This window comes from Limulus polyphemus, unplaced genomic scaffold (genome assembly GCF_000517525.1).
Source record: "Limulus polyphemus unplaced genomic scaffold, Limulus_polyphemus-2.1.2 Scaffold1110, whole genome shotgun sequence".
Taxonomy (NCBI): domain Eukaryota; kingdom Metazoa; phylum Arthropoda; class Merostomata; order Xiphosura; family Limulidae; genus Limulus; species Limulus polyphemus.
This window is the reverse complement of record NW_013666720.1, coordinates 228352-246497: the sequence shown is the minus strand read 5'-3', so window position 1 is coordinate 246497 and position 18146 is coordinate 228352. Positions and strand designations below refer to the sequence as shown.

Sequence of the window (18146 nt, the reverse complement as noted above, 5' to 3'; positions counted from 1 at the left end):
CCCCACGGCTGAAAGGGCGAGCATGTTTGGTGTGACGGGGATCCGAACCCAGTCTGTAAGTTATGTTAAGTTTCTTGTCACTTTCGACAATGTGGTATTAAAGTACACGACACTACAGTATGAGCTCATGAACGGAAATTATTAATGTACTGGATAAACTCTATCAGTGAGCAATTGTTGACGAACTAAGTTGAATTCTTAGATGTTGAACTTAGCACTTTTTTTTGCAAAGCAAGTGTCTTCAAAAGTCATAAAACATAGTCGCATCGGATTACTAACCATTTCTGCGTTAATTTTTTGATGAATAAAAAATCAAACTCCGCTTCAGAAGTTTACATATTTTTAAATCTTGAAGTACAGTCTCCATTTGGATCGTTATATTAGCTCTCGATTTATTCTAACTGTCTTTGGAAAAATATTTTCCATTTATCGAGACAAACTAATATGGATCAACGCCTAGGATTTAATTACGTGCGTAATAGTGCTTTACAGTTTATATCTGTATTATATTACTCACACTTTTAGGCCCGGCATGGCCAGGTGATTAGGACGCTCGACTCGCAATCTGAGGGTCGGGGATTCGAATTCCCGTCGCACCAAACATGCTCGCCCTTTCAGCCGTGAGGGCGTTATAATGTTAAGGTCAATCCCATTATTCGTTGGTAAAAGAGTAGCCCAAGAGTTAGTGGTGGGTGGTGATGACTAGCTGCCTTTCACTGCTAAATTAGGGACGGCTGGCGCAGATAGCCTTCGTAGTTGCTTTGCGCGAAATTCCAAACAATAACCATAAACTTGTTTGTTCTTTGAATAAACACTATGTTTTGAAATATTCGATACACATTAATGATAAAGAAAACCCACACATCATTATAATTACATCTCACAGCATCTTAAGAGCTTAAGTATGAATGCTTATAACGTGTGTCTTTGCGTTTAGCAACCAAACGAACAAACAAGTCTTAAGAGCATGAAAATAATTCAATAGAATCTCTTAAAATTTAACTTAAGTTAGATTATGTGTCAAGTATGATAATTCTTTCTAATGTAGGCCCCATTTTATGGGGTTTCTTGTTCGTTTTGAGCAACAATAACAAACGAGTTCGCTGACTATTTTTTTTTTACCAAAACAATAGTTTGATTTATTCGTTGTTACGTCATTCTGTGTTGTAATAATTTCACTTTTTTTTCTCTCATTGCAAACGTGTAAGAATGCTGAATTTTGAATACAACCTCGGCACTGTGAATCTAAAAGCTGGTGTTTCTCGTAATTTTTTAAATACTTACGTTTGTTAATATCTTGTTTGAATTAGCGTTCTGGGCATTCTTAAGAAGTTTAGCTGGAAATTGTACCGTTATTTATTAACTTATTAGGTAGAGGTAAGAGTATATTGTCATATGTCAGTGGTGTAGGAAGGAGTTGCAAAGTGGGGTTGCTTGGCTAGACGTGCAGATTTCACAATGTAGAGCTACTGAAAGCAGCTCAATCTAGGGGTCTGGGGCATACCCACAGAAAATTAATATAATAATATAATTTACAGTTGCTATGTAAGTCAAATATGTAAAAGTGGGGTGCTACTGCACCCCCAACACCTCTGGTTCCAACGCATTTGTATATACAGTTTTATTCTTTAGTGATTTCAAACTCAAGGCCTGTTATTTTCATTATATCAAAATAGGTTATTCAGTTACGTGCACCAAAAATTTTTTTTTTTTAATTATAGCAATAAATATACCACCTTGTCACTACTATAGATTTTTTGTGTTGTTCTGAGACAAAGGATTTAATAGGTACTTTGATTTGAGGGTATGAAGTTGGGTTTTCTAATTACTTTGGCCCACAATAGCGCGCTCACTCTTCCAATTGCATGAACAAAGTACGTGACAAATGGTCAGGACATAATGAGATTTCTATGTTTCCGTAATAAGAATAATAATAGGACAAAAAAAAAACACTTTACATTTTGGAATTAGATTGGTTCACGCTGCTTTAATGTTGGCATTTTAATTGTACAATTCTTTCCTCGGTCCAAAATATTTTTGTAAGTTAGTTCTGTGGAGTGTTTATTAAGTAGAGTATCGAGTTATAGACTTAGCAGCATTCGTAAAACGAATGACGTTTATACCGACATGCATAATCATTGACAGATATTGAAAATAGTTATGATTATTTTCTTGTTAGCGCTCTCCATAAATGACATGTATTAATATAAGTTTCTGATCACAGTCAGCTACGGACATAGATCATAAATAAAATTTTATCCGATAATATGTATAGCGAATTAAATATATTCCATGCTTAAGCTTTGTTTGTTTTCAGTCATACTGCTGACACTGTTTTTAAAAATTTTAGTTATTTTCATTAGTTTAATGTACATAAAATGAATGTTACAAACAATGTGAAGACGAACGTATATTTGCGTATACCTTGTTTCTTTTAGATAACCTGTTTTTAGATTACAGTTGTTTATTTCAGAATTTTCGAGTACAGCTACACAAATGGTGCATCACCTTTCTTAATTTTGAAAAGATAGACTCACCACCAACTCTTAGGCTACACTTTTCTGACCGAATGGTGAGATTTGACTGCCATTTTTATATCGCATCCACAGCCCCAAAGTACAGAACACGCTTTTGCAGTAAAGGGCCGAGAACCACGAATTTTCGTATTCACAATGCGGGCATTCTAATCACAAGGTTGGCTCTTTAAAGCATGAGTAAGCACTGTTGTTTTGATCTTTCTGGGAACCTTCACCAGAAGTTTTGCATGCAGCGAAGCGTTGACCAACACTTAAGTTCTCAAGTTGGGTTTTCTGTAAGAAACTTAACAAAATGTACTCCTCTTCATACAGTTTGTTTTTCACGCAACTCTGAAATTATTTTAGAGTTGTAAGCTATCTTTTTAATTGTTTTAAAATTGTGTTAAAGTTTTTTAATTTAGATGCTTATTTCCTAGAGAGAGCTAATCATGTTGATGATGCAGTATCTCCAGAAGGTTCGTGAAGATTAAGGCCTATGTAGAATCTAGAAAGTTTATGCAGTATCTAGAAACAAAGATATGATACAAATACGAGAATCATTTAAGTAATCACTCAATAAGTTAAAGCGTAAGTAATAAATGATTCAGGTTAGTGTCAGTAGTGAGAGTTATCGCATCTATTCAGTTGCTCGGACAATTAGTCGAGGAATCCTGCAAACAAATGTATAAATAAGTTAGATGTACATACCACTAGTTTCAGAATTTCTGTTTAAAAGTTGTTTGTGAACTTAAATCTACAACTTATGTCAAAATGAAAGCATCTCCTGTAGCAAATTTGAATGAAGAAATATATTAATTGTTGTCATTACGTGGACTGGACATGACATTATTGTTACCAAAAGAACTCGCCCAGCATTAGAACACATTACAACTTTTGTGTCAGAAGTGGGATTATTTAGGTAAAAATAAAACAGAACTTGGTTAAATTTCAAAATGACAACCAGGGCAAGAAGCGAGATTGAAACCGTGCTAGAAATGATAAAACAATTAAATGAAGTTTGCGAAGAAAGAGGCGGAAAATTATTAGGAGATCAAGATAAGAGACAGGAATCTAAGAAAAGAGTTATAAAAAAGAGGCGTAATATTTAAAAAAAGAATAAAAATAAAATTGATTGAAGACAACATCGATGAAGCTGTTGGAGATATATCAAGAGATTACAACAACAAGATTGAAGAAGTACAGAAAGGTTGTAATAACAAAATTGAAATACAAAAACCAATGACAGAATATAGCATTTGGAAAAAGAATTGGTAAGTGCAAAGATCAAGCCAGCCACATTTATTTCTACATCGACCAAGAGTTCCAAGCTAAAATACCATTTACTATCATAAGTACAGTAATACTTTTAGTAGGAATAGGGCAGATACACAATACATGCAATACAAACTATTTACTGACATACACCTTTAACAACCAAATAATAAATCTTCAAAAGTATTTGAGAGACACCCTTAGGTGATAAACAAACCAAATACAAAATTACAAGTCATAGAACAATTTGAGAAAGTCAACAGAGCAGATAAAAAATTTTTCACAAAATCACAAATTTCTCAGTCTCACTGACTGGTTGACATTATTGAATGCTTCTAGCTGTGTAAAAAACAGACTTACTACAGTTGTAAATGCACTAAATAGAACAATAGCACAGGGGCCACGTGTTAGTGCTAGCGTGAAGTAGTTAATTAAATTAACTAACTTATCAACCCTTAGTATATGCACACAACCACAACTCACACTACATCACCCAAATGACATTTCACACTACAGAGTGTGCTATTACATGTACATCACACATGCGCACTCACAATTTTTACGCACACCATAAGTGAAAAGAATGCATACCACACACATACACCATTATTTTCACATACTGTAATATTATGGTGCACACTCATATTGATGATATACATAAAAGATATCAACACAAATTAATGAATGATACGTAAGATCATGTCACCTGGTATGAAATAAGTGCATGAACAAATGGAAAAATATCTAAAAAATTGAAAGTGTAGAAATGGGTGCTTCAAAAAGTGAGAAAACAAGGTAGGAATGAGCATGGTCTAATAAAACTTCCTCTGTACAACTTCACAGGGGGGCATGTCCAACATTCGGTCCATGCCTAATTCATTTTTCTGTATTCATAATATACAACTTATGGGTACATACAAAAGTGTGTCTATGATTCTTCTACTTTTTTATAGGCAGTAACGAATGACGTTGATACACAGAAAGCTATTTGTCTTTGTATTTTAATTGACCTATATATGTAATGTACGAAATCCTGTTGCCTTCTCATGCAATTGCAAAAGGAGGGACAAGTTCTAAAGAAAAAAAACAGAAATTGTGGGTCCTCATGAATGTCTTATTATTTTGGTGTCGTATAAACAGACTTTACGGTACATGCATTGTCTACAATAATTCGACTTACAGAAACCTGTAGTCTTTGTATGATAAGCATAACTAAGTTGATAGATTTAGTCCACCTGACTTATTGTATACATGATAGAAAAATAAACGAAGTAGGCATGGACAGGATGTTGGACACTCTCCCTTGTGAGGTTGTAAGGAGATATTTTATTACACCATGTACAATCTACCTTGTTTCTTTTATTGGTGCACCTATTCCCACACTTTGATTTTTTTAAATACTTTTTCCACTTGTTAAATATGAAAACATATTTGTTCTATAGCTGTTACCACAACTACTTTGCCACCTGTGGCTGCAGAACCTTCTTGGACTACTCCAGTCACGACCTGCCAAGTCAAATTCCAGAATTTCGCTGGCTAATTCAACAACATCGCCCAACTGAGAAACTAACGGACTGTGAAGGAGAGGTACCATGGAAGATATATCAGGCTCAGTTCGAAATTATTTTTAAAGTAAACAGGTGGAATATTGAACATAATGCTATTCATCTTGCTGCCCATTTAGCTGAGAGCTGTAACAACTATCAAATATTGGTAGCTGCCTTATCCAACAGGTTCCGAATGACACACCGAAGGAAAGTATCTAAGGAAAGTTCTAGAGCAGAGTATGGCGAAAAAAGTGGTCTTAGCTGAACTTGAGGAAGAGTTGGAAAGACTTGCCCAGTTATTTGTTATTTAACTTGGGTACTCCACGTAAAATAATTGTCAAGTTACCAACTTATAGACGCCATAAATTACAAGGATATACGAGATAGGCTGAGGCAAAGTCGCTGTACATCACTAAAAGAAGTTATTTTGATGGTGATTGAACTTAAAGCAATTAAAAGTTACAGACAAATAAACTAATTTATTTCTTCAATAATGTTTGCTTCCGGCTACATTCGCTTTGACACAAATTGTATGCCTTAGTTCACAAACAACATTTTATGTCTAACTTACTTACAAACTTGCTTATAGGGTTCCTATAAGAATTCTAACAAACAAATATCTAAGTTAAAACATTGAAAATGTAGCTTACAATTTGGTTTGAAATTTTGGAAAACGTCAATGCGATATATCCCATGTCACGTATCTATTTTATCGAGTTGTTAAAAATAACCACCATGATGTGTTGTAGAAGCTTTATCGATCCTTCGAATTATTTTACCTAGTATATTATGTAGTGTATATATATATAAACATATATATATAATCAGATATCAGAAAAAATTTCAAAAATGATTGATTTTAATGAATTATATCTTTATTTGTGAAAGTATGCATCCATATCTTACTTGTAAAAGCTGTTATGACAAGATACAGGCTATGATTTTTTGTAATATTGTTTAATCAAAATATGCTAAATGAAGCTGTATATGCGATTATTTCATTGCTGTAGTTTTTAAATAGATTATTTGACTAATATACTTGTATTATAGTACAGCAGAATTGCTGAAACATTGTGCAGATTTGGATACCAATGTGACACTTTGCAGTATAATAGGCAAGATGAAGCTGATTATTTTCTGATATAGTACCATTTACACATTAGCTGCAGGACCATTTAAACATATTATATAAATCTATTATTTACCACATGTTTTCAGTGTGTTTTCCTTATTATTTTGCAAAAGTAAACATAGAATGAAGCAATAAAATGTACGCATTATTTGGTACTTATCAAACTAGAAAAACATCCCGAGTAACACCTGGAAAAAGACACTTCTTTCCCAGAGCTTTTAACGACTGTCATAGACTCTTCAAAATGTATTACATGTCAAACTTTTACAGAAGTATGTTTCCAGTGTCTTTCAAGGTCCAAGAGAAAGAAGTCTGGTGTAGGTTACAGAACCATAAAGTAGAATCTGCAGGGGCTTGCTGAGGTTCATGTCCGTAACATTGAAGTTAGCCTACTTAGATGAAAATATTGGAATTATAGAAACTTTACTTAAACATAGCATTGATGAAAAGAAAATCATTGGATGCTGACAAAGAGAAGGAACCAACAGGAATCCCAAATGCACTCTCTTAGCTTCCAGTATCCAACAAAAAGATCCATCTCAAACAGCATTCCACTTCTTTAGCCAGGTGTTCTCTGCGAACGATGTAACACAAGCAAGCACTTTTGGTTTAGGATCATGTATTAAGTTAATGGCTCTTCAGTTTGAAGACACAAAGTTTCTTTCCAAGTTAAGCACCAGCCATTGAATCAAAGTGTCACAAGAAATACATTGCTACACTTTTTAATAGTGCAAGGAATAAAGCTAAGAAAGAGTCGTTCTAATCAGACAATAAAGCAATGACTTACACTATTGTACTTGCTCAACTGATTTCTAACATAGAAGTTGATCATTTAGGCAAATCGAATACATACATTTTCAAACTTACAGTCCTTTTCAGAAGGATAATGAATGTGATGCGATGTACATGGCACTTGTGGTGCAGATAGATCGAAGAAAACGGTTTGAAAATAATATACCTTTCATTGGGGCATTCCTCCATGATTGCCAGGAACATTCAGTCTCACGGTTAATTGTGGCACTATTTAATACGATTATTGAAGGACCAGCTATCAAACATCAATTAGTAAAACCAAAAAATTAGAAAGCGTTGTCTATAGCACAGCTGTTGAAGTTTAACAGTATAAATCACAAACGGCAAGACACGATTTCTGTAACGAATAACATATACCCAGGAAGACCGTTACCAGATACCACTATACGTGGGAACAATGATGCCTTCTTAGAGAACTGTAGACAGACTTTCTGAATTACATCTATGGTGCAGGAAGGAGCTGAAAAGTGAAGGTGTTTGGCTAGACATGCAAATTTTGCAATGAAGATTGAAAGTATAAGGAGCTGCTAAAAGCAGCTTCCGTGCTGCAAAGGTATCTCAACCTAGGGGGGTCTGGGGACATGCCCCCAGAACATTAATATAATTTAGAGTAGCTATATAAGTCAAATATGTAAAAGTGGGATGCTGTAGCACCTCCGGTTCTGACGCTTCTGTACATCAATGGGTGTTGTAGATAATATAAACTTCCAATTAAACATTGGTTTTCGTGATAACATATTGTTTTACATCTTGACATTATATCAGAAAATAATTGTCGTATGTGCCTTTTCAAATATGGCAAGTGTCATGCTAGTTGTCAACAACGCACAATCCCTCTCACTCCGAAAAGAAAAATGAACTATGACGCCGGAATATTAGTAGTGCTTTGAAAAATGACAGTGCATATTTTTCTGCTATAATCTGTTATTGTTAAGCTGCCCATCTATTATCGACACGTCTAATATATTTGATAGTGATCTACTAGAATAAAAATTTTACTAGAATAAATTAAAAATGTATTTGTAAATGATAACAATTTAATTGAACATTATGAAACTATACTTATTTTATTATATGAGACTGAATATTTCTGATGAATCTATGTATATTCTGATGATAATTTTTAAACTAATTTTTTTTATAATTGATGTATATTTCTGATGATAATTTTATCTTCCATCTTCTAGTAACTTTCGGTATGATGAGCCCAGTAATGTACTACCACACAAAAGTAATAAGCGAGCTTTTTCTTGACAGTACATTCAAAGATACTCTAGGCAGCGTTAGAAGTTCAACTCAAGTTATCGACTTCTGGCGAGTAAGAAAGTTTATTTTACGCAATTATATACTATTTGTTGTTCAGTTAAAACATCAGTTTGTTTAAATTAAAATCTTGACAGTTTCATAATAGTACCGTTATACTGGTTTAAACTAATTTTACATGTATTAGATCGTCAAGAAATGAATGTCGCGTTTTGGAACATTTTTATTAACCACCCCTCAAAATACGTACATCACGTATAATAGTTAAACGAACTGCCTAAATATCACGTTAATGTAGTCTATATAAAGTGTAAAGTTTAGTATATTCTAATCTGTGCCTGGTATGGCCAGGTGGTTAGGGCGCTCGACTCTCACTCTGAGGGCCGCGTGTTCGAATCCTCGTCACACCAAACATGTTCGCCCTTTGATTAAGGTGTTCATCAGTGAAAATTGGGAGCATATCATCTGCTGCTGGCGCCCCCATAAAAAAAAATTATATTCTTTTCTAGTGATGTTACACACAACGAGACATGTAATTCTGTTTGAATACAAGAAGGGAAACAACGCCAATATCAAAGAAGTTTATGGAAATGTTTTGTACATTTCGTAAGTGTCAACGATGGTTTAGATCTTTCAGATGACTTTAGCATTAAAGACTGTGATGGCAGAGGCCGACATGTTGGAATTGATACTGATGGTCTGAAGACTCTTGTTGAGTCTAACCCAAAGCAACACACTCGTAAAATGACCCTGAAATTACATGTTTCTCATGAAATATTACGTAAACATCTAGGAAATATGGGAAAACTCCATAAAGAAGGTGTTTGGGTGCCTCACGAACTCTCCGGTGATCATCGTTTCCAACATGTTAACGTTGCCTCGTCTCTTCTGGCGCGTAAACTATTTTTGGACAAAATTGTCACCGGTGATGAAAAATGGATTCTTTATGCGAATATTAAACACCAAAAGCAATTGCTCAGTCTCAGACAAAAACCCCAAAACCTGGACTTCATCCGCAGAAAGTGGTTCTTTGCATTTGGTGGGATATCAAAGGAGTATTTCATTTTGAACTCCTCAATCCACAGCGAATTGTCATTGCAGAGATCTATAGTCAGCAAGCCCTTCATCAGAAACGCCTTTCACTCGTCAATCAGAAAGGTGTTCTTCTTCTCCACGACAATTCAGTCTACACGTGGCACGTTTAACGCAACACAAGATATGGAGTTGGGTTGGGAAGTTCTCCCCCACCCACCATATTCCCCAGATATGGGACCATCAGATTACCATCTAGTTCGTTGGCTGCAACACCATCTTAATGGAAAAACGTATGCAAATGTGGAAGGCGTTAAAGAAGACATCGACATGTTTTCTGCTTCAAAGTCAAGTGATTTTTTAACCAGGGCATTAACAACCTGATTGTAAGATGAAAAAGCATCATCGATAAGAATTTATTAAATTTCATTTAATAAATGTTTTGTTTTGATATATAAGTTGTTCGGGTTTTTTCATCTAAAAAAAGCGATATTAATTTCTTGACGACATAATATACGAACAAACGCAGTAGCTAGTTTTATTCGTGTAATAAAAAGTTTATCTGTGCAATTGTTTACAAACATTAACATCTCAATTTTCCTGTAGTTTCTGTTTAGTTCTTGTTTTTAATAAACTAAGGCAGGACATATTTTAAATAAAATCTTTAAGAAATATTAGCATTTTAAAATAACAATACCCCAATCGAAATGTGACATATATATGAAATGTGTAAAAATGTTTATGCAAAATTAACTGAAATAAAACAAGTTTAAATAAATTATCAGGAGGGTAAAAATTCAGCCATAGAAAAAACTTCCATGAGCATTAGTATATTAAAGTAATTGTTAAAAAATACATGATTATTTCAATCATCTGTTAACAATGACATGATAGTTATAAGGGAGCACATATAGTTTTGAAAATATTTATGTATTTTTCTTATTATTTTTGTACTGTAAAAATATTTCTAACCCATAGTTGTCTGATTTATTTAGTTTGTTGACTATGTTATGCTGGATAATCTGTATTGGGAAAACTGGTACAACAATGATCCAGCAACTTCAAACGATCGTAACATCCTGTATGAGAATCGACTTTTAGGTTCTCCTCGACTCAGGCAGTTACGAGTGAGAAATGACTCTTGTAATGTACATGATGATTTTTCCACAAGTATTTTGACGTGCTTTGATACATACTCCCCAGAAAAGGAGGATAAAAAACCTTTCGGCTTGCAGAATGGAACAGCGTAAGTTAACTAAGAAGATCTAAACTTGTAAAGATTAACAGATCTGTCTTAATATGCCCCTCACGAGCCAGTGGGGGACATTTTTGTTGAAAGAAACAAAAACTACCAAATCCGGTTTTTCTTAATTTGAACTGAAATTTTTGGCCGTGTTTATTGGCTAAAAAAAGAAGGCATTTCCCACACTCTTTTAGCGTTGGGGCTGCGTAAAGTAATTTGAAGTGGTAAGGTAACTGAGCATCACGAGTTTAAAGACCAAGCACAAGAAGCATGAAATTCTACAAATGATAGGCAGAGGTATTCAGGATCGTTTAGAACCACCATGGTAGATATTGTGCAGCGAGCTGAGTACAGTATTATGCCCGTAGCTGTTTTCAAAGTGTTCCTGTCTGCTCATCCTACTGCTAACTATCATGATGCTTCGATCTTCCCTACCGAATCATAGGTGAAATCGTTCGTATCTCAATTGAAGGCTAAGCATTAAAAGCTGACAGCAGTTGCTTAATTAATGATGCTGAAAATACTGGATTTATTGATATATACTGAATTTACTCCAAGCGGGTAGACCTTAGTACTAGCTAGTATGGAGACTTAAAGATTCTGTATTTCACTCTAAAATTTGATCAATTAACAAACGAAAACTTTTCTCGAAAACATACGTCCAAAACCACCCTTTTTGGGAATTTCCGGATTGAATTTACTTTTAATATTCAACAAATTGTAGTGTAAAGACACCCCTTGGCTCCTGAGGGACGTTTTTAAAAGTAAAGCAGATAAGTAATCGATAATTAAAACAGGTCTTTTGTTTAATTCAATGGAAAAGTTTAGATAAAATGTGTTTGGCCATAAATTAAAGAGAGCTATAAATCCGTATATGTGTACCAGATACATTGAACACCAAGCTATGTAAATGAGCACATTAAAGCTTTCAACCAATAAGATAATCTTACTATAACGGACGTAACGTGTGTATATGCATCTATGTATGTATGTGACCGAAATAATAAATACAATGTGGCGCCATCTATTGAAGGGTACCACAAACACAAATCCATAAAAACATTTCACACTTTGGGTATTCAAGATTTAGACAATTAGAAAAATAACTGTGGTATGTGCAACAACTATTTCTTTATAATAGAACACAATTTTAAATAAAAGTACTCTCTTTACAACCAGAACACGATTTTCACTAGGGCTGTACGTGAGGGTTTGATTATATCTTTATTGATGTAACTTTTAAATGTAGTACTGAGAACCTGGAGTTCTTAAAATAAACGGTACAACTTATAACATATAAAAACATTACAGTTTAAATCATTAAAATTTATGAAAATTTTGAGCTCTGTACATTGAATCATTTTGATGCAATGAGTTGGGTTTGACCAAAGAGCATAATCCGAACACTTTTCCTGTGCAGTACTTCCCAGAAAAAAATCCTTTTTTAGAAAATGTTCACTTTTTCTAAGCTTTTTTTCAATGAGGTATGAATACTACAATTAGTAATTACTAGCACAAACAGCCTCCATAGGGCAGCATTTTTGTTAGTAATTAATAAAAGTACAAAAAGTAAAACTTGGTAATTTAAGAAATCAGTCTCTAAAATTGAACATGCTTTCTGTGGGGAACTTTATATTCATAGTTTATGTAATTGTGCTTATACTGTGTTTTTGGTTGTGTAAAGTATAAGTTTCCTTTAGCAAGTAAAGGCATCACTGTAGGAGGTGAGTGACTGTTTTTAGCCAAGTTTATTTGAAGAAAGTTTTACTGCTTTGATTTTATTGTTTAAACAAGGTTTACTTGGTACACCTTATTTTCCTTGAACTTACACAAATTACTAGTGGGATATATAAAATTGTTTTGAGGTAAAAATGGTCAAAGGTAATTTCTTTTATCATATAATCCCAACAACTTCTTAGCATTTTGAATTATTTTTGTATATTTTTTTGCTTTGATTAGATGGCGATATACTACAGAAAAACAGTTGAATGGGTCCACCCACTGGGGCAGACTTGCCACATACAGTGGTGCTGGATCATACGTAGATTTGGGAACTACAAAACAGAAAGCAAAACAAATCATGGATGAGTTACGAGACAACCTGTGGCTGGGCAGAGCAACAAGAGCAGTGTTTTTGGACTTCACTGTCTATAATGCAAATATAAATCTTTTTTGTGTTGCAAAGTAAGATATTTTATTATATGGTGTTCATAGTGCAACATCATTCTTATCATTTTTATGGTCTGAGGTATTATGTTTAAAAATGTCATACTGACATATTATCATCTACTGTCACAAACTGAAGTACCACAACTACCTTTTCCTTATAACTAAATGAAGTATTATACCTATCACTTGTTATGTTTCTTATAAAGATTTTTAGATTATAACAATCATATCATAAATTAGACATCAAATTATTTTTCTGTTACTAAATAAAGTATCACAGAGCTGTACATCTGTTATCATCTTGTGTTGTTAAGCGAGGATACATACAGCTTTATCACTATCATTATTTAGTGATTCTAAGTGAAGTATCACCCAGCTTACCACTATTAGTATATAATGTTGCTAAAAGAATTATAAAATAATTAGTATTTGTTTTACTAGATGAAATATCATTGAGCTCTGCCACTGTTTTAACTTATGCTTCTAAATAATGTACAAAACTAAAGTATCTTTGTTTATTGGGTTTTTTTATTCTTATTATTAATACATATTTGCTTCTCTACTAGGATTGTGTTTGAGTTCCCTGCCACTGGAGGGATGATATCTTCATGGACTTTTCGTACAGTCAAGCTGCTGCGTTATGTAAACCCCTTTGATTATTTCATCATGGGCTGCGAGTTCTTGTTTGCAGTATTTATTGTGTACTACATAATAGAGGAGGCCATTGAGGTAAATTTCTGTATTTTTGAGATGCAATTTATGACCAACCAAAGGAATTATTTATGTCTAGAAATATTAGTGTTACATTTCAGATTACATAAAAAGAAAAAAATTAACTTGTTTTCCTTTTTTTTGGTTATTTGGTTTCTTTCTACCTATAAAAAGAAATCCTTTTTAAACACTCTTTTAACTTTAAAAGAATTTAAAACTCTGAATATATCTTTATGTTTGAGAGATGGTAATTAATATAATTTTTATCAAAGTAATTTTTACCATTAAAAAAAAGAACTATGATTTACTAAATTACTGTATGGTGAATTTGTAGATCAAACAAAACAAGTGCAGTTATTTCAAGTCCATTTGGAACATCCTGGATATTGTAGTGATCTTGGTAAGTAAAGTTTTAGAGTTATCAGTATTAAAATTGGTTCTTTAATATTTTGATTATGTTAAATGTTGTACATAATTTTATGTGGATCTGGAAGGACAAAAGAATCACATTTGTTAATAAACAGCCATATTGAAAGAGAGAGCCACTCTTGTTTAATTTTTTTTGATTAACTCTTTTCAACTGTTTTATAGCATCAGAATATTATTTAAATCATTATTGTTTTACAAACTGTCAACTAGATCTCGCCATGGTAAGTGATAAATGATTATTGCTATTGTGTGATAATTGAGTTATACTATTAAATGGAAGTTGGATAAATATTAACCTGCAATTAATTCGTTTTGTTATCAGATATTAAAAGGTATTAGCAAATTAATCTTCTCTAAGTGATAAGTAGTACAGAGGGTTGAGTACACTGTATTAAAACTATTTTGAAATCTCACCACATTTTTACAGTCTATGTCACCACATTCTTTCATGTTCTGTCTGATGAGTGTGCATTTTGACGATAGTCCTGCACAATAGTTTCCAGGTCTAAAGGCACTGCTGTAAGGCTGTTGTGTCCAAAGCACACTACTTTTCTGTCTTTGCTTTCCATAATCAACCTATTGTTTCAACTGTCCAGTTGCACAGAAATGAACAGGCGCTGCATCTGGCAATGTGACCAATATGTCTTAATATGGAATAGCATGAATACCTGTTTCATTCTTCAGCTGTTTGAGGGAAAGGAAGTATGACTGACATTCTTATTTTGGTGAACTCATATTCTGTTGGGCAGGGAAATCCTTCTTGATGATGTTGCGTACTGTTTTTGCCACTGATCTTTATGTTTGTGGTTTCTTGCCTGTTAAAACACACAGCACATGCTTACCATGGTTGAGGTATGACTTGTTACAGGTCTCTTTATGGATAGTCTTGATGCTTATCCATCTTCTTTTGTTTTATAATGCAAGTACAAGTGATATCCCCATCTTGGAAACTAAATTCTTGATCTGAAACACCTCTTTATGATGTAAGTGTTTGAATCTTTTGCATCAGAAATGGTTATTACATTCTCTACCCAAAAGCAATCAGTTTTTGGTAGCATAACATTACCTACGAATGCTCAACAATGTGAAAATGTAGTTCTATTACATGCCATTGCAACTTTACATCAGCTGTGGTTGTCACATGACTTGCTTGCTTCCATATTCAAAATCATTTTAATATAACTTACTCAACCTTGTATTCCTTTGCCAATATGTATGATTATACCATAAAGAAAAATAAACATCTTTAGTTGCAATATACAACTAACAGTGATGTACAATAATGACATTTGGACTTGTTACAAGTCTCTATTGAATATTGTAATCTATCTCTATTTTATGTCACTGGTGTATTCTTACGTTCTCTTATATGATGTTATGTATTTATTCTTTCAGATATCAGTGATGTGTATTGCCTTTAGCATTTATCGAACTATGATGGTGGATAAATTGTTGGAGGGATTGTTAAGTAAACCGGATGATTTTCAGGACTTCGAATTCCTGGGATTTTCACAAACTCAGTTCAACAATGCTGTAGCTCTTGCTGTATTTTTTGCTTGGATAAAGATTTTCAAATACATTAGCTTCAACAAAACAATGACCCAGCTGTCATCTACTTTATCACGAGTTAGTTTCTCTTAAGTATTGAAACATCCATTACTTGTCTATTTACTATGAAAAAAAAAGGTTTTGGTTTTATCTCATAAGTACATTTTCAAAGGTAATGAACCAATAACAAATGAAATAAGAATATATATGTCATAGCAGAATGTTATTCTTGTTAGCTATATATTTTTTTACTGTTGTAATTTGCTTGTTAGCTAAAGGGAGCTGTGATTCATTGATAATAAATGTTAAGTTCTGGTAGTTAAGGTTATCTGCACTAGCCGTCCCTAATTTAGCAGTGTAAGACTAGAGGGAAGGCAGCTAGTCATCACCACTCACCGCCAACTCTTGGGTTACTCTTTTACCAACGAATAGTGGGATTGACCGTCACATTATAATGCTCCCATGGTTGAAAGGATATGCATGTTTGTTGTGATGGGGATTCGAACCCACAACCCTCAGATTGCGAGTCGAGCGCCCTAACCACCTGGCCATGCCGGGCCAAAATTGCTAAGGATGTGATGAAAATTCAAGTATATTTGAATATTGATTATATAACAACATGCTCTTAAGTGTTAGTAGAGTTGATCTGAATAGAGAGTTATTTTAAGAGTAATAACCTCCACCATTGAAGGTGGATGGAGGTTATGTTTTCACCCTTGTGTGTGTGTGTTTCTCAGCAAGATTTCTCGAAAACAGCTGAATCGATTTGGACAAAAGTTGGTATACATTTGGACTATGAACCAACTTAGAAGTGGCTAGTTGTTTTGAAGGTCATAGGTGTAGGTCATAGCAAGGTCATGAAAATTCACAAAATTCCTACCTGTTACTCTGGGTACCAATTTTTCACACTATTTTTGCTCTATAACTCAGTCAGAAATGACCAGATTTTGATTAAACTTGGTGTACATGTGCAAAATATTATTCCTCAATGTCCTGCCAAATATGTTCCATTGATAAAGACAGGCATACTGATACATTTTCGAATTTTTTGAGAGCCAAATATGATCAATGCTGAGTGGCAGAGGTATGTGCTCCACTGAGTGCCTCTCTTGCTTTCAAGAGTGAATCTGTGTTACCTATTTCTCCACTTTGTACAAGGGAGTTGATTTCTACGTTGTGTAGTACAGTTGGAGTGGCTGAAAACTTAGGCCAACAAGTTACAACATTGATACGGCTTCTAATACAGTTATAAGAAGAAATAACTTAAAATGACTTCAAATGTTGAAGGTGGTGAGGATGAGGTCATGTAGTGTGATCCAAGCATTACTTGAGATGATAAATTATTAAGACAAGATAAAGAAGAAAATAGATAAAAATTTAAATGACCAAGAAGAAATGAATAAGAAATTAGAAAAGGATCTAGAGGAAGGAGATAGGAAAATAAGAGAAGAACAACAAGAACATTGCAAGAATTTAAGAAAGGAATTAAAAGAAAAAGAGAACTATTTAAAGAAGAATTAAAATCAAAAATTAATTTGATTGAAGAAAAGATTGACATATGGCAAGGCTGTAAAGTCAAACGTGAAGTAAAGAAAGACATCAATGAGGAAGAAAAGAACAACAGGGACAGAATAAAACATCTGTAAAATTAGTTATTAAATGCAAAAAAGTAAATCAGCCACACCTTTTTCTGCATTTACTCAAGAGTTCCAACCTAAAACACCATATGCAAGATATGCATGGTATAAGAGAACTTGTATGATGTCCACCTATTACCACTTCTGCTTAACCAGTCATTAATGAAAAGGCATTCCTGGTCTGTTTCAGACATAATTTTACTAAATCCATAGTTTTACCTGGCCAATTCAACACTATCTAATTAAGAGACCAACAGATAATGATGAGAAGGTACCATGGGAGTCATACCACCCTTATTTTGAAATCATTTCTAGAGTTAATGGGTGGAATAGTGAATAACAAGCCATCCATTTTGCTGTCATAACAACTACCAAGCATTGATACCCACCTTGTCCAAGAGGTTTGAAATGTTGTATAAGAAAGAAGTATCTAAAGCAAATTTCCAGAATAGGGTTTGGAGAAAGAAAAGACCTTAACTTAACTTGTAAAAGATTTGGAAAAGCTTTCCCAGACGCTTCTAATGAGATGATAAACTTGTTGGCATGTGACTAATTTATAGATGCTATAATAGACGAGAATGTGAGGATCAGGCTCAAGCAGAATAGATGTATATCTCTAAAGGATGCTCTGCCATTGTCAAAGGAATCTATCAAAGTTGCAGGTGAACTACTAACTGGGCCATCTAGAAATATTAGATCCTGTATTACTGAAACACCAAATCCTCCTAAGAGTAGTGTAAAAGAACTGAAAGAATTAATCACGCAACTAGTTAAGGGGTGTTGCAAAATAACTCTCACTTTTTTCCACAAAGTAATGACGAACTTGGTAGAACT

At 33.8% G+C, this 18146-nt stretch overlaps 1 protein-coding gene across 1 annotated transcript in view; it reads left to right on the top strand.

Annotated features, from left to right (window-relative positions):
* LOC106462178 (polycystin-2-like) overlaps positions 1–18146 on the top strand; it is a 54785-nt gene that overhangs the window by 18216 nt on the left and 18423 nt on the right. The window contains exons 3-8 of the mRNA XM_013922078.2: positions 8468–8598; positions 10571–10821; positions 12778–13002; positions 13554–13716; positions 14033–14098; positions 15523–15753. Coding sequence (XP_013777532.2) covers positions 8468–8598; positions 10571–10821; positions 12778–13002; positions 13554–13716; positions 14033–14098; positions 15523–15753 — 1067 coding nt within the window. The remainder of the gene's footprint in view (positions 1–8467; positions 8599–10570; positions 10822–12777; positions 13003–13553; positions 13717–14032; positions 14099–15522; positions 15754–18146) is intronic.